The sequence below is a fragment of the Oncorhynchus clarkii genome, chromosome 4 (genome assembly GCF_045791955.1).
Source record: "Oncorhynchus clarkii lewisi isolate Uvic-CL-2024 chromosome 4, UVic_Ocla_1.0, whole genome shotgun sequence".
Lineage (NCBI taxonomy): Eukaryota > Metazoa > Chordata > Actinopteri > Salmoniformes > Salmonidae > Oncorhynchus > Oncorhynchus clarkii.
The window spans coordinates 64898740-64921350 of record NC_092150.1 but is presented as its reverse complement, the minus strand read 5'-3'; the positions used below and the strand labels follow the sequence as shown (position 1 = coordinate 64921350).

The window sequence follows — 22611 nt, the reverse complement described above, 5'->3', positions numbered from 1 at the left end:
CCCACTGCAGGCTGGCCAGAGAGGGGGACCAACATGGGCATTATGAATGGAGACTGACATGGTGCTTTGGCATCCTGAGGGGCTGCCCTGAGAGGAAAGGAATCTACCGTATCTCTGCTCTGTATCTATTGAGCGGTCTGAATGTAAATCTTAAACAGACGTTTAATAATATATAATATCTGTGTTTGTTTTGAGATCAGAAGACTGATAGTGATAACAAGGCTTTTATGACCAGAGGGACTTGAGATGTTATTTCTGCTACTCCCATGACGCCCAGCCTCTTAGCATGTTTAAGAAGGCCCCATATTCACCCCCTGGAGCCGAACATAAAACTGAGCCAAAATTGCGTCAAAACACACTCATAAATTATCCCAGAGGCATTGCATTGTAAACCAGTGTCTTACATTTTGATGTTAGCAGGTTCCTCTTATGATTTTCAAAGAATGTTTACGGTGGGGACGCATTAGATTTATAATGTTGCCTCCTGTTAATGTTCATTATTGCACTGCAGCAGTCTTAGCTGTAACTCTAGGTTATCTCTAATCAGAGACTGATTCGGAGTCCGACCTGGGACAACAGATCAGTGGAGTTTCTGGTCAATCAGCGACATTACCGCTAATCAATCCATTACCTACCAGGGAGAAAAGAGAGCCAGCAGTACTGCTGTACAGACGAGGCTCCCGATTTGGGAACCATTGCAATAGACCTATCAGTCCACAGAGTAAGTGGCATGTAATCAAGGAGACGACTAGACCAGAAACACCCAATGTCACAGTATTACAGAACATTTCAGTAGAGTTGTTAGTTGATTACATCAACAGCCCCCTTCCATATATCACTCAGATCAAACAGTCAGTGGTCTTAATAGACTCTATCAAACCCTTGTTGGAACACTATACTATAGACTATGACCTACAGAGAGCTCCGAAAGTTTTGGGACCGTTACATACATAGTCCCCCCATTATAGGGGACCAGAAGTATTGGGACAAATTCACTTATGTATTAAAGTAATACAAATTGAGTATTTGGTCCCATATTCCTAGCACACAATGATTACATCAAGCTTGTGACTCTACAAACTTGTTGGATGCATTTGCTGTTTGTTTTGGTTGTGTTTCAGATTATTTGTGCCCAATAGAAATGAATGGTAAATAATGTATTGTGTCATTATGGAGCCACTTTTATTGTAAAGAAGAACAGAATATGTTATGGATAATCCTAAATGAATCGTGAGTAATGACGCACAAATATCATACCCTCCAAAAATGCTAACCTCCCCTGTTATTGTAATGGTGAGAGGTTAGCATGTCTTGGGGTTATTATTCACGATTCATTCAGGATTATCTGTAATCACGGTAGCATCCACATTAATGTAGAAGTGTTTGGAAACATATTCTATTGTTATTTACAATAAATGTGCCTCCAAAATGACACAATACATTATTTACCATTCATTTATATTGGGCACAACATAAGCTGTAACACAACCATAAGAATCAGCAAATGATTCCAACAAATGTTTTGAGTCACAGACTTGACACCCTCAAATTAAAGCTGACAATCTGCACTTTAACCTCGTAATTTCAAATCCAAAGTATTGGAGTACAGAGCCAAAACAACAACACAAATGGTCACTGCCCCAATACTTTTGGAGCTCACTTGTATGTGTCATGTTGACATACACTGAATATACAAAACATTAAGAACACCTGCTATTTCCGTGACATAGACTGAGACCAGGTGAATCCAGGTGAAAGCTACGATCCCTTATTGATGTCACTTGTTTTGGGGGCAACTCAATATAAGGAAGGTGTTCCTAATGCTTGGTATGCTCAGTGTATGTGTGTTGTAATATGCATGATGTATACATTGCATAAAGCTCCATTGACACGCAGACTGTGTAATGTAACATTCTCATTGGAGCTTCTGGCCTTTACATTTTTAGATGCACTGTGTGCCTATTTTAGTATTCACTGTGTACTGCGGTGTAAACACAACGGACTGGTTTGTAGCGTCACTTTCTGCCTCACACAACCTCTAATTAGGGTCAGTAGCCATGTATGTCTGTAAATCCATGTCTGCGAAGCCATGTCGGCAGCCTCTTGGTTGGTTTTGTATGTATCAAAACAGGGATGATCCCAGAATGTCTAAGTCATGTGACGTAGTACAGAAGAAACATTCTGCATGTTTGTTTTCCCCCACAATCTGGTCTAGGAATACGTTTTTGCCGTGTATCTCTCAAATGTGGAAAACATAGCTGGTTGAAATATGGTTGTTTTGACCTCGTTCAGTCAACTCAATCGCAGAATGGTGTTACCACCCTGTCTTTTAATACGGTGATATTTTTTGGATTGTCACATGGCAGGTTACCGCTGGTTCTAGGATGTGACTCTTAATAGATGTTCACCAGGAATAGAAGTAGGCTTTCTGCTTTCAAATGCTCATTACCTCATCCTCTGCCAAATGCTTTTCATTATTTTCCTCATTCTTAACTTGAGTTTCTAGACATTAATGTAGTTATCACTGTATCACTCAGTGCTCCAATTCTACTTACCAAAAATATAAACGCAACATGCAACAATTTCAAAGATTTGACTGAGTTACAGGTCATAAGGAAATCAGTCAATTGAAATAAATTCATTAGGCCCTAATCTATGGATATCACATGACTGGGAATACAGATCTGTTGGTCACAGATACCTTAAAAAAAAGGAGTGGCGTGGGTCAGAAAACCAGTCAGTATCTGGTGTGACCACCATTTGCCTCATGCAGCGTGACTCATCTCCTTTGTATAGAGTTGATCAGGCTGTTGATTGTGGGCTGTGGAATATTGTCCCACTCTTCAATTAGTGTGTGAAATTTCTGGATATTGGCGGGAACTGGAACACTGTCGTACACGTCTATCCAGAGTATCCCTAACATGCTCAATGGGTGACATGTCTGCTGAGTATGCAGGCCATGGAAGAACTGGGACATTTTCAGCTTCCAGAAATTGTGTACAGATCCTTGCGACATGGGGCTGTGCATTATCATGCTGAAACATGAAGTGATGACAGCAGATGCATTTTACGAAAATGGGCCTCAAGATCTCATCATCTCCGTGCATTCAAATTGGCCTCGATAAAATGCAATTGTGTTTGTTGTCCGTAGCTTATGCCTGCCAATACCATAACCCCACCGCCACTATGGAGCACTCTGTTCACAACGTTGACATCAGCAACCCGCTCACCCACACAACACCATACACGAGGTCTGCGGTTGTGAGGCCGGTTTGACGTACTGCCAAATTCTCTAAAACGACATTGGAGGGGGCTTATGGTAGAGAAATTAACATTAAATTCTCTGGCAACAGCTCTAATGGACATCCCTGCAGTCAACATGCCAATTATACGCTCCCTCAAAACATGAGACATCTGTGGTATTGTGTTGTGTGACAAAACTGCACATTTTATTGTCCCCAGCACAAGGTGCACCTGTGTAATGATCATGCTGTTTAATCAGCTTCTTGATATGCCACACCTGTCAGGTGGATAGATTATCAGGGAAATAAACAAATTTGTGCACACAATTTGAGAGAAATCAGCTTTTTGTGTGTATGGAACATTTCTGGGATCTTTTATTTCAGCTCATGAAACATGGGACCAACACTACATGTTGCGTTTATATTTTTGTTCAGTATACATGTGGGGGGAATATGTCCTTTTGCTTTTGTACCATGAGATCTGTCAGTAGATCATGAGCAGCCCTCAAGGCAGCCTGTTGGAAACTCAGAGCACTGCTATTACAATGCCCTCAATATGTTCATCTTATCAGACAGAGATTATTTAGGTTTGTTTGTTGGAGGCAGCAGGTAGCCTAGCGGTTAGAGCGTTGGGTCAGTAACTGAAATGTCTCTAGTTCGAATCCCAGAGCCTACACAATGTGCCCTTGAGCAAGGCACTTAACCCTAATTGCTCAAGGTTGCTGTTAATAATGGCAGACCCTGACCAAGACCCCACTCTCAGGGGGAGTTGGATATGCAAAAACATTTTTTCTCCAATTTAGACATGTGTATTAGTACACACTTCTGAAATAGGACCAATATAAGCAATTTCTCAGTTGACTGAGTGTATGTGTCTGCTCCAGTTTTCAGGGCTCTACCTCCTGTCCTTCATCATCATTGTGCTGGGTCTGGTCCTCTACACCTCTTCCTCTACCTACGTGGCCCAGGACCCGCGCATCTACAAGCAGTTCCGCAACGCCGGCCACCCCATTACGGACACGCCCACTCTGGGGCCCCTGGAACCCTCGGTGACCTATACCAGCCTGAGGCAGGAGATAGAGGAGGAGCCTCGCATCAGGGTGGCCTGAGGGGCTGGAGCCTAATCATCCACTGCACCGCCTCCCAGATTCTGTACAGAGAGAATGATAATGATCACTGAATGATAAAGATATAATCATGTAGCAAACTAGCAAAAGTACACTGTGATCACAAACTGTGAATAGATAGCAGTGACTATTTCAGATTGAGGATTTGTTTCATGTATAGAAATATACTGTTCCCCCATCACATTCCCTCTTACTGTGCATTGGACATGTTTAAAATGGTTTTGTGTTAAAGGCTTGTGTAAATGGTGACTTGTTTCTTTTTTTTTTTTACATCAGCACAGAACTTTATTGGATTTTAAAGATTTGAATTTGAGCTGTGGGTCTAGCTCTCCCATTGACTTTATTCCAGTGTTGTATTGTTCCCTCAGAGATAAGATAAAGTAATACACAGACTTACCACGAGTCAGTGCCTTACAATGTATTACTGTTGTGTGTGTGAGCTGCACATTTATAAATGGCCCCTTCCTTGTAAGCCCAGAATTGTCTGAAGACATTGGATACTGTGGCCCCTCAATTTAAATGAATAAACTCTATTTAGAGCACTGTGGACTGCTTCTCTGCATTACATTTAGTCTGCCCTTACAACTACTTACTAAACCGCACATATATCCAACTTTCCATGTTGGAGACATTATCTCCCGAGGCCAGTGGGCATAAAGACAAATATATCCGGATTCCTAATGAAGCGAAGTGATTATTGTACATTTGTTTCATTGTTCATACGTACACCGAACTCGAGTTGATAGAGAAAATAATGTGATGATCACAATGCACATGTCATTCCAGAATTGTGATGTTCTGTTTTACTGATTGTCCAGCTGTTGGATTGTATTTTGTGTTTGCTTTTTATTCCCTGCTGGATTTTATCCAAAGCACATTAATGGAACGATTTGGAATCTATTTCTTTCAAAGTAATATTATCCTCTGTTTTGTATTCTATTTGATGTTGGTGCATTGGAGCCCTTGCTGTCAGAAGTGTTGCTTAAAATAAAAGTATCTTGGTCTGAAACGCAGAGAAACGGAAATATCACACCACTCAAAACATGGTGAAGATTTGTGGCAAGTAAACACACAGGAACACTATTTACAACTGAAGATTGGAGAGAGTGGTTGTGCAGATTCACATGCTATCACTGGGTCAGATAACCACATCCACAATTCATTCCTGAGTGCAGGTCCCCACATACAACACTGAAAGAGCAGGTCATGTTGAAACAGTTATTCGTTCGCTTTCATCATATTCTGGAACATGTGAAACGTTCATTTTTGCCAGACTCAGCGAATGTAATTTGGTCATAGGGACCAGATTGCAATATCTTAAATCATAGGGTTTTTCCTAAACTTGATATGATAAAGTGGGTCTGTACATACAGTATGCATCAGGATGTAATGCCAAAATCAATTTATATGGAACATCAGAGGGAAAACATTGGATCTCTTACTTTGCATACTGCATTGCACTTCGAATACAAGTCACAACCTTAACATTGCCAAAGGTTTAAAGGAAAGGTTGCTGTCTTGTGTAAGGCCTAAACGTGCTATCAATATTCTTTAGATGTGTGGGTACTTAGGCTGTACTTTGCTTAAATCACCTAGATGAATTAAAATAGTAACATACTGATGACATATTGTACCCAATGGGTAGGCCTAAACCTTCAACTGAAACTTAAGTCCTCATATAGCAGTGGCATATGATGTAAACAGAGAGAAATCTGCAGTCATTTACCATTTTGATATTTGCATGTTCTAGGTGGATTGGCTGTGGTAATGTCTATTAACTGTAAATTGTTTTCAAATAAAATACTTTGTCAAACAGAGATTGAGAGAACTGTGTGATTTATACAAACTTCCTCCTGATGATGATGATCACCACGCAATTGGTTGAAAGTTGTTTTAACTAATGTAGCTAAATGGTAACACCCTGAACAGCTGCTCTTGATTTCGATCGGCCCGGTTCAGTTAGCATTTTTGGAATAGCCTATTCATCTTTTGGTACACTATACTATACTACCGTTCAAAAGTTTGGGGTCACTTAGAAATGTCCTTGTTTTTGAAAGAAAAACATTTTTTTGTCCATTAAAATAACATCAAGTTGATCAGAAATACAGCGTAGACATTCATCTTGTAAATGACTATTGTAGCTGGAAACGGCAGATTTTCTATGGAATATCTACATAGGCGTACAGAGGCCCATTATCAGCAACCATCACTCCTGTGTTCCAATGGCATGTTGTGTTAGCTAATCCAAGTTTATCATTTTAAAAGGCTAATTGATCATTAGAAAACCCTTTTGCAATTATGTTAGCACAGCTGAAAACGGTTGTTTTGATTAAAGAAGCAATAAAACTGGCCTTTAGACTAGTTGAGTATCTGGAGCATCATTAGTTGTGGGTTTGATTACAGGCTCAAAATGTCCAGAAACAAAGACTTTCTTCTGAGACTCATCAGTTTATTCTTGTTCTGAGAAATGAAGGCTATTCCATGTGAGAAATTACCAAGAAACTGAAGATCTCGTACAACGCTGTGTACTACTCCCTTCACAGTACAGCGCAAACTGGCTCTAACCAGAATAGAAAGAGGAGTGGGAAGCCCCAATGCACAACTGAGTAAGAGGACAAGTACGCTAGAGTGTCTAGTTTGAGAAACAGATGCCTCACAAGTCCTCAACTGGAAGCTTCATTAAATAGTACCCGCAAAACACCAGTCTCAACGTCAACAGTGAAGAGGTGACTTTGCTGATGCTCCAGATACTCAACTAGTCTAAAGAAGGCCAGTTGTATTGCTTCTTTAATCAGAACAACAGTTTTCAGCTGTACTAACATAATTGCAAAAGGGTTTTCTAATGATCAATTAGTCTTTTAAAATGATAAACTTGGATTAGCTAACACAACGTGCCATTGGAACACAGGAGTGATGGTTGCTGATAATGGGCCTCTGTACGCCTATGTAGATATTCCATTAAAAGTCAGCCGTTTCCAGCTACAATAGTCATTTACAATATTAAGTGTCTACACTGTATTTCTGATACATTTTATGTTATTTTAATGGACAAAAAAAGTGATTTTTTTCAAAAACAAGGACATTTCTAAGTGACCCTAAACTTTTGAAAGGTAGTGTATATACAAAAGTATGTGGACACCCCTTCAAATGAGTGGATTCGGCTATTTAAAGCTCACAGAACAGGACCGCCGAGTGCTGAGACGTGTAGAGCTTAAAAATTGTCTGTCCTCGGTTGCAACACTCACTACCGAGTTCCAAACTGCCGGTGGAAGCAACGTCAGCACAATAACTGTTCTTTGGGAGCTTAATGAATTGGGTTTCCATGGCTGAGCAGCCGCACACAAGCCTAAGTAGCCGCACACCATACGCAATTCCAAGCGTCGGCTGGAGTGGTGTAAAGCTTGCCGCCATTGAAGCTCATTCTGTGGAGTGACGAATCACGCTTCATGGTAGTCCGATGGACAAATCTGGGTTTGGCGGATGCCAGGAGAACGCTACCATAGTGTCAATTATGAAGTTTGGTGGAGGAGGAATAATGATCTGGGGCTGTTTTTCATCATACGGGCTAGACCCCTTTGTTCCAGTGATAGGAAATCTTAAAGCTACAGCATACAAGGACATTATAGACGATTCTGTGCTTCCAACTTTGTGGCAACAGTTTGGGAAAGGCCCTTTCCTGTTTCAGCATGACAATGGCCCCATGCACAGAGCAAGGTTCATACAGAAATGGTTTGTCGAGATTGGAGTGGAAGAACTTGACTGGCCTGCACAGAGCCCTGACCTCAACCACATTGAACCACTTTGGGATGAATTGGAATGCCGACTGCGAACTAGGCTTAATCGCCCAACATCAGTGCCCGACCTCACCAATGCTCTTGTGGCTGAATGGAAACAAGTCCCTGCAGCAATGTTCCAACATCTAGTGGAAAGTCTTCCCAGAAGAGTGGAGACTGTTATAGCAGCAAAGGGGGGACCAACTCCATATTAATGGCCATGATTTTGGAATGAGATGTTCAACGAGCTGGTGTCCACATACTTTTTGGTCATGTAGTGTAGCTCACGGCATGCCGGGCAAACTCAATCAAGCATTCCCCGTACCCAGGTGCGACATTCCCAGGTTACTTCCCCTTTTGACTGCAACAATGGTACGTTCCTAAATGTTAGATCCCTCTCAAGAATGGCTGACTATGGCAGGTGGCAAAAATGCACGACGGGAGATGAGAGAATGAGTTGCAGGGACAGTGTTCTCTTTAATCCGCGACCTCGTTTGAGGTCAAAGAAGAAAGCAGGCAACGGGAGTACACACATGAAAGCTCAAACACGGGGATACTAGACTTGAGTGACAAAGTCTTTATTCTCAACCTATGGCAGCTGGATTCCACGTCTCTCTTGAGGGTTGGGAGCACCTGCTGAACCTTGTTTCGAATTTGTTCCTGCAACTCACTCTGGACAAGACACTTACAGGTAATGTAAAAGGTATTTTTTTTATATTAGTAGTATTAGACTTTAGTAATTGTTTTTAGATGGAACCGAGATATGCTGATCCTTTTTTGTGAATGAATAAAGTTCACGTTCATCACTTGTGGCTTTTCCTCTTTACACAGACGTTATTTGGAGTCCCGTTTGTCACCGTCAACTGCTCCATCACAGCCAAGACTGCACTGTAACCGGCCACTCCAGGAGAAGCTGTTTGCAGACATTCCGTTCCCATCACACAAGCACTGGACCCAGTGGCTGGTTCTGGAGGAAATGTTTCATCTGCCCTCAATGAGACTGCCCTGCTCTGACACAGAGAGCTTATTGGGAATTGAGAAGGATGTGTTGGAAGGTCATATCCAAGGTGAGTCCATTTATTTTTAGGAAGTTGTGAAGTTCTATATCTATTGTCAGTTTGGTGCCAAAGAGTTGCCACCCGTTGTGTTATAGAGTCACTGAACATGTGTTTTTCTGTTGCTCATTAGAAAAACAAGATTGTAGTCTTCAAGGTGGTCCTGTTTGATTAATGTTTGTCCCCAATAACATACTGTAGATGTGGAAGCCTAGTTCACTTCCTCAAGATCACCAGAATGAATTTAAGAACAAGAAATCTGTAATCAATTTGACGTTTTTGCCGAGTATGTTTTATTTGCACATTTTACATTCAAGGTGTTTGGTGCAGTATTTCTCAAGTAAACTAAATGTGCGATGTGTTGTCTAATGTAAACAAAGTCTGGCTGCTGGGCAAGTCTGTCTCGCTGTTTATGCTATTGGATAGAGAACAATCATCGCAGCTGTTCACCCATGTTGTTGGGCAAAATGTACATCCTCAAATCAAAACCCAACCTTAATTTACCCATTGTGACGCATTGTTACCCATAATATTTTGCCATGGGCAAAGAGAACAATTTGCAGTTTTATAGCTTATTTCCTGCAACACTAAACATTTTGCCATGGGGCAAAGGAAAATGTGTAGTTTTATATCTTATTTCACGCTATTCTACACATTTTGCCATGGGCTAAGAGAGAATTTGGCTTTTTTAAAGCTAAAATACAGATGTGTTGACTGTGATAAAATGCACTGGATTATGAGCTATCTTGCTTACTAAATGAACAAATGAAATAAGCAGTGGCATGGTGCATATAGCTATTGAAGGACAGTGACATATGTGGCTTTCAGTTAGATATTTTTGGCAACCCATCCCGTGAGAGTGAATGACATTCCGGTTAATCTGTTCTATTATATTTAATCTGATTAAAACAGTGCACTGTTTGCTATGAATTATATCTGATGGTGTTTGGTGTTTGGTGATGGTGTTTGTTAAATTTTTGCATCTGAGCTCCTAGAGTGTGCGGCTCTCTTTTATTTTATTTTCAAGTAAAAGTAGTCAAACATATAAAAAAAAAAATTATATATATTTTTTTATATTACCCCTTTTTTCTCCCCAATTTCGTGGTGTCCAATTGTTGTAGTAGCTACTATCTTGTCTCATTGCTACAACTCCCGTACGAGCTCGGGAGAGACGAAGGCTGAATGTCATGCGTCCTCCGATACACAACCCAACCAGCCGTACTGCTTCTTAACACAGCGCGCATCCAACCCGGAAGCCAGCCGCACCAATGTGTCAAAGGCTACACCGTGCACCTGGCAACCTTGGCTAGCGCGCACTGCGCCCGGCCCGCCACAGGAGTCGCTGGTGCGCGATGAGACAAGGAGATCCCTACCGACCAATCCCTCCCTAACCCGGACGACGCTAGGCCAATTGTGCGTCGCCCCACGGACCTCCCGGTCGCGGCCGGTTACGACAGAGCCTGGGCGCGAACCCAGGGTACAGCGCCCTTAACCACTGCGCCAAACATAAATATTAAAGTAAAGTACAGATACCCCAAAAACTACTTAAAGTATTTTTACTTAAGTACTTTACACCACTGCTCTTGAGCATCACAGAAACATTGCCAACGTTTTCCAGCATGTACTCAACCAACTACAGAACTATGGTAGGTCATATGTGATCCCGATGCCTTCCATTGTGCAGGCATAACCACGCATATTTACATAGAAAAATCCTAAACGTCCCTTGTCTGACACAAATGTTGACTAAAATGATTTGAACTTACTTTGCCGATTGTCCATGGGTTGGTACTTGTGTGTCAATTTGAGACAAAATATCCACGGGAAATATTGTTAAACAGACTTCAAAACGTAGGTCTTTCTCTCTGGGTGCCAATCAAGATTTGTTTGCTTGTGACCAAAGGCACGTGCACAAGACTGTGAATTGGTTTCAGTCTGATTTATTAGGCAAGGTCATATGGGGCATACCATTTTTTACCTTTGCAGGGATCAATTTTAGGACTGCTAGTCTGCTTTCCACAGCCAGTTATGAATTATAATGAGATTCTTCACTGTGAACGCAATGGGATTCAAAGGTGGTAATGTCCTTTATTGCCTGATATGAGCTGCATGCCAGATTTGTTATACAGATGGACTTTTTGGCAGTGCAGATGAAGGCTCGTGACTGTTGTGACGTGGCTATGGCCAAGTTATGTGTGAATTCCGGCCAGGAACATGGTTGTTCCCAATGGATAAAGAAAACATGTTTAGTTCTTTTTCAGTAGTTTGACACCACACCTGTAAGCAATGAGTTGATTTCATCCTCAAAGCAGAGCCCTCATCTGACTCATCATATCCAATCTTTAGAATGCTGTACTGGGAAGCTCGACATTGGCATTTTACTCTGGAGAAACTTTTGAGCTGTATCCGCTTGCAGGATTTTGGTTTATTACAGGCAGTCTTTCTATGATTGAAGCCGTTGAGGAAAAAAAGGTTATCCAATTTTTTGCACTGCTGAGTCGCTTCAAAGTGTTTTTATCGGCTGGTGATGTGGGGAGCGGAAACTAGTCACAAATGGTTTCAGTCTCCGAGCTGTCTCCCTCCGGATTATTATGTTATACTGTACCCTCCGAACTGGAGCACTAGTCCTACCCTTCATACACCATCTGAATTCAACTGCATTGGCCTATGGGCAGGGCAATGTTAATGGGAGCTAATGACCTAAAGGCCTCCCTTACACGTATACTGTATGTTCTATTTCATGTTCCTAAAATACATTTTTACAAACTCTACATTTCTGTAAGTGGCAGAAAGGAATGGATCTGTGTTCATTTCAAAACGAGTCCTGTTTTCCCTGTAGATTTTGGTCTCCACTAGATTTAGATGGGGACTGTTGTGGCGTTATCCATGTATTAGAGCATAAATGCAATTTCACCCTTGACTTGCAGTGCATCCACTTGTGCTAAAGGTTTCTACGCTGAAGCAGCCCCCCCCCCCCCCCTCTCTACCAGACCACCATGAGCTGGAGACCATGTTCAGTCATTACATCCAGTGTCGATTCCAGTGGCTCTTTACCTCATGGCAACAGCCGTTGTCCTTCGACAGGCAGCTCAGGGCCTACAGTGGCGGAAGCAAAGCAGGAGGAAGGTGGCGTCCTGGGGAGGCACGCTGTGTGACGTCCACTACCTGGCCTCACTCTAACGCATCACCACCGTCTACTGGAGTGGGAAGCTGGCCCGGGGCGACTACTGGAGTGGGAAGCTGGCCCGGGGCGACTACTGGAGTGGGAAGCTGGCCCGGGGCGACGGCCCTGTCAGTGAGTAACGCTTTGAGATGTTGCCCTCGCCCTATACTTTTATTCTACTTTATGCTAACGTTATGCACAGTCATGGCACTCTGATTCGATTGACTGCGCTGAGTGGATCAAACCTTGTGCTTACTCTGGATTTGTTTTAGAACGGGCACCCACTCTTGCGTGCTCATAAATATTCTTCACACATTATGGTTATTTTCAATTTCTATGCCCCAAGAATAATATCATACCACCTTGACCTATTACTGTTAATGGTATCACTTCTTTATACATTATTAATTGGATGCAGTGAGTAGGGAAATGAATAAGCCTCTCCCTTGACACTGCGGCTCTTCTATAGTGCGTTATCCTGTGTTCTGCTCTGCTATCTGTTGTACTATGACAGGTCTTGAACAAAGGCCACTGGCTTTCATGCCAAGTGTCTATTCTCCTTCTTCCCAGGAATTCAGACGGTGGAAAACTATTTCTCCATGTGCAATCCACTGGTGGCCTTAATTGTTAAGTGCATTCCCAGCTGATACAGATACTGTGCCTATCGGCATTTTGTCTGGTGGTAATGGGGCTATCTTGGCAAACATGCCAGTGGTCGTGTGGTGTCCCATATACAACAGGAGTTCCCTGATCCTGGTGCAGAATACACAGGGTTTCTCCCTCCCCATATTGACTGATACCATTCAATTCAATAATAAGAAAGGACTAAGTAAAAGTTGTCTAGTAAAAAATGTGATGCCTTCTTCCAGGTCTATCTCCATTTAAAGACATCGGTATCAAGCCCGTCTGTCAGTCTGGACTTTGACAAACGTTGGTGAGCAGGTGGTGAGGTCTTTCCCAGAGCCCCCAGTGATGGCTATAGCAGCATAGATCAGCTCCTGGCCCCTCCTCAAAGATACTGATCGGTCGACCGACCGACCGGACGGACGGACGGACAGACAGAACACTGATTTACATGATCAATGGCAGTGATGAAAGAAGTACCCAGTTGTCAAACTTGAGTAAAAAGTATAGATACCTTAATAGAAAGTTACTCAAGTAAAAGTGAAAGTCACCCAGTGAAATACTACTTAAGTAAAAGTATTTGCTTCTAAATATACTTAAGTATCAAAAGTAAATGTATATGTTAAAGTATACTTAAGTAGTAAAAGTATGAATCATTTCAAATCTCTTACATCAAGAAAAGCAGATGGCACCATGTTCTTGATTTTAAAATGTACGGATAGCCAAGGTGTACACTCCAACAGTCAGACATCATTGACAAACTATGCAATAGTTTTTAGTGAGTCCGCCAGATCAGAGGCAGTAGGGATGACCACGTGTTCCCTTGGTAAGTGTGTGAACTGGACCATTTCCCTGTCCTGCTAAGCCCTCTACATGTAACGAGTACTTTTGGGTGTCAGGGAAAATATATGGAGTTATTTTCTTTAGGAATGTAGTGAAGTAAAAGTAAAAGTTGTCAAAAATATCAACAGTTAAATAAAGTACAGATACCACAAACTGTTTATGTAGTACTTTAAAGTATTTTTACTTAAGTACTTTACACCACTGATCAATAATGGTTATGATTAGCCTGGGGGAACCAACCTGATCGCTTCATTCACCTTTCTGTTTCACTCCAGATATCATAAATGTGCAGTGAAATAGAATGTTGAACACAGCAATCAGGCTGGTTCTACCAGACTAGGTTATGCCCTGGCAGTTATATGCACCCAAGAAGTAGAAAATAAGCAACAAATGTCAGTTTACATCAATTGTTTCACAATTGGGTTATCAAATGTATCAAATGAAGTGGTTTACCTTCTGTATTTCTACAAATGATGAGCCTGTGAAAGCTGTTGCCGCTGGCCGGATACTTGCCAACATTCCTAGGAATGCTCACAGCGAGGGCATGTCTGCATGATGCTGATGAGGGCTTCCTTGTTGGTCTTCTCTGTGCTGCATGTTCGGCTCAAACTGGTATCTCTTGAACAACTGCAGCAGGCAATCTTATGAGGTGGTGTTGACTGGGAGAATCTGTGACAAGGTGATTTATATTAGACAGCTAAGTGGTAAATTGCATTTTGGTTCTAAAGAAAGGACAACGCTAATGCAAAATGACTACTAGTTGTATCTGCTTGGCTGGGGAATTGGCCTACTATTTTATCAAGCTGGGTATTGTATCTTTGAATACAACTTCTCACATAACACACTACCTGTCGTCGATGAAGCAGTCTTTCATCAAGGCAGTAACTCTGGTCACTATCAGAGGCCTCATGATGATGTGTCCTTTTCATTGGAGTTGAGGGAGACTCTGGCAACAATGGAGGCGGTGTCACAAGGGTACTTGTCACATTTCACACTTTCATTCTGAGGTCTTGCTTGACAAGCTGTGAACATGGTAAGTGAACAGTGAATGAAATTATTTTGAGGTTGCTAAACCATTGCAATCACATTGCTGGACATGTTATGATACCCACCTTTGCTGCGTCTGTTAGGTCCCAGCATCCATTCATGACCAGGGGATCACTCTGGCACCCAACTGTCCACTTTGTCTAACAGAAAAACAGGTTAAATGATTGTCATCATCCTTCAATAATAAACCATGCTTGAGAAACGTAATCTGGTTTAGAAGCTAATTCTATGCTTTACTGATGTAGACGGACTAGCTCCAGATTGGATTAGATTCAGGCCAGTGATGCTGTTACACTTTGCAACCAACCAGCTGTGACGTGTTTTGCTATGGCCCTGTGTTGGTTTGAGTTTGTTGCTGCTAGTTAGTTGTAGTCTGTTGTAGTCACATGAGTTAGCTAGTACCACCATAGTTTCAGCCAATATTTATTTGTGCATTAAATATGCTAGGCACCTCAGAGAATAATGTGACTGTTTTGTCTAGATTACAATTGCTAACTTGGAGTGGAATGAACATAATTGGTAGGAAATAACTTAGCTTTATTATGTTGTCAAATTTACTTTCGATGTTGCATTTTGCTGTTACTAGAGATCCTGGTTTGAGTCCATGCTCTGTCCAGCCGGCCGCGACCGGGAGACCCATGAGTGGTGACCGGGAGACCCATGAGGCAGCGCAAAATTAGCCCAGCGTTGTCCGGGTTAGGGGAGGGTTTGGCTGGCAGGGATGTCCTTGTCCCATCACGCACAAGTTTGTCAAATAGCTAGTAATGCTAATGTTAGCTAGCTAAAATACGGTGGTCCCCTCTATCTTAGTTAGCTGGATAAAATTATAGCTACTGTATCTAAAGTCAATCTGGCCACATCACAATCACGACAAAAGGTTTTTCTACAAATGATTTACCTTTTGAAATGTTATCGTGTTTCTAAGCCAAATCCGAGTTGTATTGAGCTAGGTAGAGATTTCAAACAGGCAACATTTGGGTTGCTAGACGTTTGCGATATACGCCCACTCATCCACCCCGACCAACCACCTTACCCGTTTTGGCCTTAAGTAACCTGTCTTAAGTAACCAAACCAAAGTTAGCACATCATACTAATTTTTGTGTTTTTCTTTACCGCTTTTTCATGACATCCAATTTGTATTTACAGTCTTGTCCCATTGCTGCAACTCCCCTACAGACTCGGGGAAGGCGAAGGTCGAGAGCCATGCGAAGGTCGAAGCCACATGGGTCTACCGGTCACCACTTATTGGTCTCCCTTAGACTGCTGCGCCACTCGGGAGGCCCTAATATTTACTATGTTACGACTAGTCTATGAGACCAGGCTGGTGCATCCTGCTGGAGGCATGCATTGCATCGTAGGGCTTTTCAGTCCCAAATGGCTGTGATCCTTTGAACACGTTGGTTGGGGGTAATGAAACATCTGAGCCCCATTTAATGAAGGAAAGCGAAGTGGGCGGATGGGTGATTAGCACGTGGAGCTTGGAAAAAGGGGACTAATTGTAATCCAAACACAACCTTAATTTACTCGTAGTGATGCAGAGGTTTCAAACTCAGTTTTAGACTACACTGACTTTGACCAAAATGATCCTATTTACACTTTGTAGTCAGTTTTGACACTAGAATAAATGTCTCTGACTCGATGTCACAGGTAAGGGATTAGTTGGTTTTTAGCGGCAGTCACTCTCTAAATTACTAAATTTCAGGGAACATTAGTGGAGTGTAATGTGTAGTGCACCTACCGAAATGAAAGCACTCCTTGTGTTTTTGTCAACACTATTGATAAAAAGATGAGAGATGCCTGACTCTTTTCAACATTATGGAGGACAATGATCATTTCCTTTGCCAAACTGCTTGTATACAAATGACATTTTTGGCATTTATTCAGTGGTGTCTTTAGTATTCCATCAGTGTGCATCTCCTTCCGTTAAGCATCTCCAGATCATCAGCTCTGTGCTGGTGATTTCACAGGTCACAGCTTGAGCAGGCTGCAGGAAGCGCCTAGACCCATGTAATGTCCTGCTAAATGGATTATAGACATATCAATGCATGTCCCACTCAATTACACTTCATGTGTGAATACAGGCTAGCTGCAGGCTTGTACTCTATAGCAATAGCCAGCGATACAGTCAAGGACAGTGTTATCAATACAATTTATACAATCATATTGGCACATTAGTGGTTTGTATGAGCAATTATGGATGGGATTGTTTTTTCCCAGCTAGTTTACTTGATGTATAGAATTGGAAAAACACTTTACTTTGGCATTAGGAATTCGCTTGGATTACAGTGGCATATAGACTGCTGTAGTGTTAGATATTCCTAAATTCTACTTTATGATTGTCTGATGGTGTCACCTTAGTTCCTTTGTTATGTTTCTTGTTTAGGTTGGTCAGGACGTGAGTTGGGGTGGGCATTCTATGTGTTGTTCTAGTTTTGGTTTTCTATGTGTTTGGCCTGGAATGGTTCTCAATCAGAGGCAGCTGTCAAACATTGTCTCTGGTTGAGAATCATACTTAGGTAGCCTGTTTTTCCCACTTGATTTGTGGGTAGTTGTCTTCTGTTTTGTGTGTTTGCACCTTACAGGACTGTTTCGTTTCACTCTCTTTGTTGTTTTGTTATTCAGTATTCAGTTGATTTATTAAATATTAACATAGACACCTACCACGCTGCGCATTGGTCCGATCTTGACAACTCTTCCTCAGATGACGAGGAGAACCGTTACAGATGGATTAGGGATTGACTGAGTGCAGGTGTACGAGGACACCCTGGAGGGCGTGTACCTGCTGCTGAGGGAGATGCAGGAGACCCTGGTGGAGCACAAGAGGTTCTGGCAGGTGGCCAAGGTCCAGATGGCCCAAGTGTGCACCCTAAAGAGACTGCCATCAACTGGAAAAAAATCGAGAGACTGTCCTACTACAAGTATGTGATTATTACACAGAAGAAAAATGCAACATGTAACAATTTCAAAGATTTTACTGAGTTTCAGTTCATGTAAGGAAATCCGCCAATTTAAATGAATTCATTAATCTATGGATTTCATATGAATGGGAATACAGATATGCATCTGTTCGTCACAGATACCTTAAAAAAAACATAGGTAGGGCCGTGGATCAGGAAACCAGTCAGTATCTGGTGTGGCAACTGTTTGCCTCATGCAGCGTGACCCATCTTCTTAGCATAGAATTTAATCAGGCTTGTGGCCTGTGGAATGTTGTCCCACTCCTCTTCAATGGCTGTGCGAAGTTGCTGGATATTGGCGGGCCTCAGGATCTCAGCCTGCCCATACCATAACCCCACCTCCACCATGGAACACTGGTCACAACGTTGACATCAGCAAACCACTCACCCCACGATTCCATACACGCTGTCTGCCATCTGCCCAGTTCAGTTGAAACCGGGATTCATCCACACTTCTCCAGCATGACAGTGGCCTTCGAAAGTGAGCATTTGCCCACTGAAGTCAGTTACGGTGCCAAATTGCAGTCTGGTCAAGACCATAGTGAGGACAACGAGCACACAGATGAGCTTCCCTGAGACAGTTTCTGACTGTTTGTGCAGAAATTCACAGTTATATCAGCTGTCCGGGTGGCTGGTCTCAGACTATGCTGCAGGTGAAGAAGCTGGATGTGGAGGTCCTGGGCTGGCGTTGTTACACGTTGCCTGTGGTTGTCTTGGCAAAGGAGAAATGCTCACTAACAGTGATGTATACATATTTTTGCACAAATACGCTTTTTGTGCGTCTGGAACGTTTCTGGGATATTTTATTTCAGCTCATGAAACATGACACCAACAATTTACACGTTGCGTTTATATTTTTGTTCTGTAGAGTTAATCAGATCCAGATAACTAATCAGGGTTAGGCTTGAGCGGTATCCAGATTGTCATACCGTCCTTGTGCCATCCCAGGACTACACTAAGCCTCTGTAGTCCGACGGTTAGCAAACATGTAAAATGCTAATGAGTGCATGCAAGCATATTATAATATAAACTAGTGGGACGGTGTGGTGAAAGCACTTTGAGGTCAAAGCAAATAAGTGGTTGCAGTTTAAAGGCCCAGTGCAGTCAAACGTTTCCCTGTGTTGTTATGTATATTTCCACGCTGAGGTTGGAATAATACTGTGAAAATGATACTGCCCTTTTAGTGTAAAAGCTGTTTGAAAAGATTACTAGACATTTCTGCCTGTTCTAGTGGGATGGAGATTTGGCCTGCCTGGTGATCTCATCAGCCAGTAAATGGTGAATGGACCAATAAGAAAGAGTTCCAAACCTCTCTACCAATAACAGATGGTTTTCAGTTTTCCCCTCTTGACTCAGACCTCTCCCAGACAGTCCCAGTGAAATTCTTGCTTGAGAAATTTATCTTTGCAACAGAGCTTTTTCATCTTTTTGACCGTTTTAATTGATAAATTAAATATTAAAATGTAAAATTTAAAGTAATTTTTTTCAATGGTATTGAAAATCATACCAGGGTATTTCAAAATACCCCGGGGGTACGGTATATATGGCATCCTGCCTAACTCTTATGCGTTTCAGATCCTATTGAGAGGGAATATGGAGCTATACTGTTAGTTGGTTAAAAACTCGTTAGCTATGCTTTGAAGCCTGGGGAGAGAGTGCTGTGTAATCAGGGCACAGCTGGTAGCTTCAAACACATTGCCTGCAGCACAGGACCCAGCACTATCCACTGTCAGTCAATGATATGTTTGAACTTCAAGACTGCTCATCCCCTCGACCTATACAGAGGAGTTCAACAGAAGCCCATAACTCAGAGGCTGAATCTTTTGCCCCAGGGATGAATTACATTTTTCCAGGCTCATTGTGTTTTTTTCCCCCTGCCTTCTTAAAGTGGTAATCTATAGTTCAAACCAGACACCCCGCCACAGATTTAGCAAACAGTTTAGGGCTGTGCCTGGAGACCATTCTCAAATTAATCTACAGAGCTGTGAATGCAAGAACCATCCATGAGATTATAGTTTTAACCATGTTTTGAAGCTATACAGTGTTTTATTAACAATGTTATTATAAACAAAGGTATAAAACAAGCTTATTTTTCGGGGTTCTGATGGCTTTAGACAGTTGAACTAAATTCTTGAGGCATTTAATTAATAAAAAATAAAAAAACAGGGATGTTTCAATCACAGATTGCACCTCTTTGAAGTTACAGGAGTCTAAATGAAACACTGACTGGCTGCAGGACTAAATGTAATAACCACTTGTGAATAAAAAAATCTTTCACCATGGTATTATCAATGTAATATTTTCAATGCCCTTAGTATTCAGAGTCTCCATCCTGTCTGGGCGAGTCATTACGCATTCGCTTAATCCAAATTTAAGGCACTGTGGAGAGAATAACTTGAGCTCTCTGAAAGTTACTTTGGGCACAGTTTTTTTTCTTTCTTCTAAGAGATGACAAATTGCCTTCATGGAGTCACCCATTTACTCCGTTTTCTTGCACATTCTGTTGTTCTCCTGTCCCTATGTGGTTTGATCATGTGAAATTCATCCCTGCTTTGAAAATAATGACGCTCACAGTAGAGATTGGATGGAAGAAAGGACTGAAAATACTCTTTCATTGCTACTCCAAGGTGTCTCAATTCAGGGCCACCCACCTATTCATGAATGGATTTTCTGTGTTTGTTTCACTCTTTCATTAAGTGTTTCATTTGTATCAGGAATATGACCATTTTGGAATTGATAAAACATTTTTGTCATGCATTTTCTGTCATTACTTAATATTCATTCATATTAGCCATATGGCCATTAGAAATGTCTGGAGTGCATCTCTCTGGTCATCCCTCAGGCAGTACATTGTGTCAGGCAATGCGGTGTACCGAGGGCACGTGCAGAGCTTCCTCAAAAGGAAGAGGCTGGTCCATCACTGGATTTTCCTGGAGCAGAACTCCTAGGTTCACACGGGTGCTGCCTGACAACCTCTACCCTCTGCTGGAGTTTGACACCAAGATCTCCCAAGGTAAAGTAGAGCCTCGGTTCTCCAGAATGTACCCAGAAACCTCTGTTATCATTATACAGTGCCTTGCGAAAGTATTCGGCCCCCTTGAACTTTGCGACCTTTTGCCACATTTCAGGCTTCAAACATAAAGATATAAAACTGTATTTTTTTGTGAAGAATCAACAACAAGTGGGACACAATCATGAAGTGGAACGACATTTATTGGATATTTCAAACTTTTTTAACAAATCAAAAACTGAAAAATTGGGCGTGAAAAATTATTCCGCCCCTTTACTTTCAGTGCAGCATACTCTCTCCAGAAGTTCAGTGAGGATCTCTGAATGATCCAATGTTGACCTAAATGACTAATGATGATAAATACAATCCACCTGTGTGTAATCAAGTCTCCGTATAAATGCACCTGCACTGTGATAGTCTCAGAGGTCCGTCAAAAGCGCAGAGAGCATCATGAAGAACAAGGAACACACCAGGCAGGTCCGAGATACTGTTGTGAAGAAGTTTAAAGCCGGATTTGGATACAAAAAGATTTCCCAAGCTTTAAACATCCCAAGGAGCACTGTGCAAGCGATAATATTGAAATGGAAGGAGTATCAGACCACTGCAAATCTACCAAGACCTGGCCGTCCCTCTAAACTTTCAGCTCATACAAGGAGAAGACTGATCAGAGATGCAGCCAAGAGGCCCATGATCACTCTGGATGAACTGCAGAGATCTACAGCTGAGGTGGGAGACTCTGTCCATAGGACAACAATCAGTTGTATATTGCACAAATCTGGCCTTTATGGAAGAGTGGCAAGAAGAAAGCCATTTCTTAAAGATATCCATAAAAAGTGTCGTTTAAAGTTTGCCACAAGCCACCTGGGAGACACACCAAACATGTGGAAGAAGGTGCTCTGGTCAGATGAAACCAAAATGGAACTTTTTGGCAACAATGCAAAACGTTATGTTTGGCGTAAAAGCAACACAGCTGAACACACCATCCCCACTGTCAAACATGGTGGTGGCAGCATCATGGTTTGGGCCTGCTTTTCTTCAGCAGGGACAGGGAAGATGGTTAAAATTGATGGGAAGATGGATGGAGCCAAATACAGGACCATTCTGGAAGAAAACCTGATGGAGTCTGCAAAAGACCTGAGACTGGGACGGAGATTTGTCTTCCAACAAGACAATGATCCAAAACATAAAGCAAAATCTACAATGGAATGGTTCAAAAATAAACATATCCAGGTGTTAGAATGGCCAAGTCAAAGTCCAGACCTGAATCCAATCGAGAATCTGTGGAAAGAACTGAAAACTGCTGTTCACAAATGCTCTCCATCCAACCTCACTGAGCTCGAGCTGTTTTGCAAGGAGGAATGGGAAAAAATTTCAGTCTCTCGATGTGCAAAACTGATAGAGACATACCCCAAGCGACTTACAGCTGTAATCGCAGCAAAAGGTGGCGCTACAAAGTATTAACTTAAGGGGGCTGAATAATTTTGCACGCCCAATTTTTCAGTTTTTGATTTGTTAAAAAAGTTTGAAATAACCAATAAATGTCGTTCCACTTCATGTTTGTGTCCCACTTGTTGTTGATTCTTCACAAAAAAATACAGTTTTATATCTTTATGTTTGAAGCCTGAAATGTGGCAAAAGTTCGCAAAGTTCAAGGGGGCCGAATACTTTCGCAAGGCACTGTATATCCACCCTATCAGCTACAGAAACGTCTGTTCTCCAGTATGTACCCACCCTATCAGCTACAGAAACCTCTGTTCTCCAGTATGTACC

The 22611-nt window shown here is 42.0% G+C and overlaps 1 protein-coding gene and 1 pseudogene across 2 annotated transcripts in view; both read left to right on the top strand.

The window, feature by feature from the left end:
* The window catches only part of LOC139407140 (solute carrier family 35 member F1-like), a 113538-nt gene extending 107352 nt beyond the window's left edge, over window positions 1-6186 (top strand). For both annotated transcript variants that reach the window (XM_071150588.1, XM_071150589.1), the window contains exon 8: window positions 4127-6186. In XM_071150588.1, the coding sequence (XP_071006689.1) occupies window positions 4127-4351 (225 nt within the window). In that variant the 3' untranslated portion in view covers window positions 4352-6186. The remainder of the gene's footprint in view (window positions 1-4126) is intronic.
* A 2247-nt stretch (window positions 6187-8433) lies between these two features.
* Window positions 8434-20779, top strand: LOC139408029 (uncharacterized; annotated as a pseudogene).
* Window positions 20780-22611: the final 1832 nt, after the last annotated feature.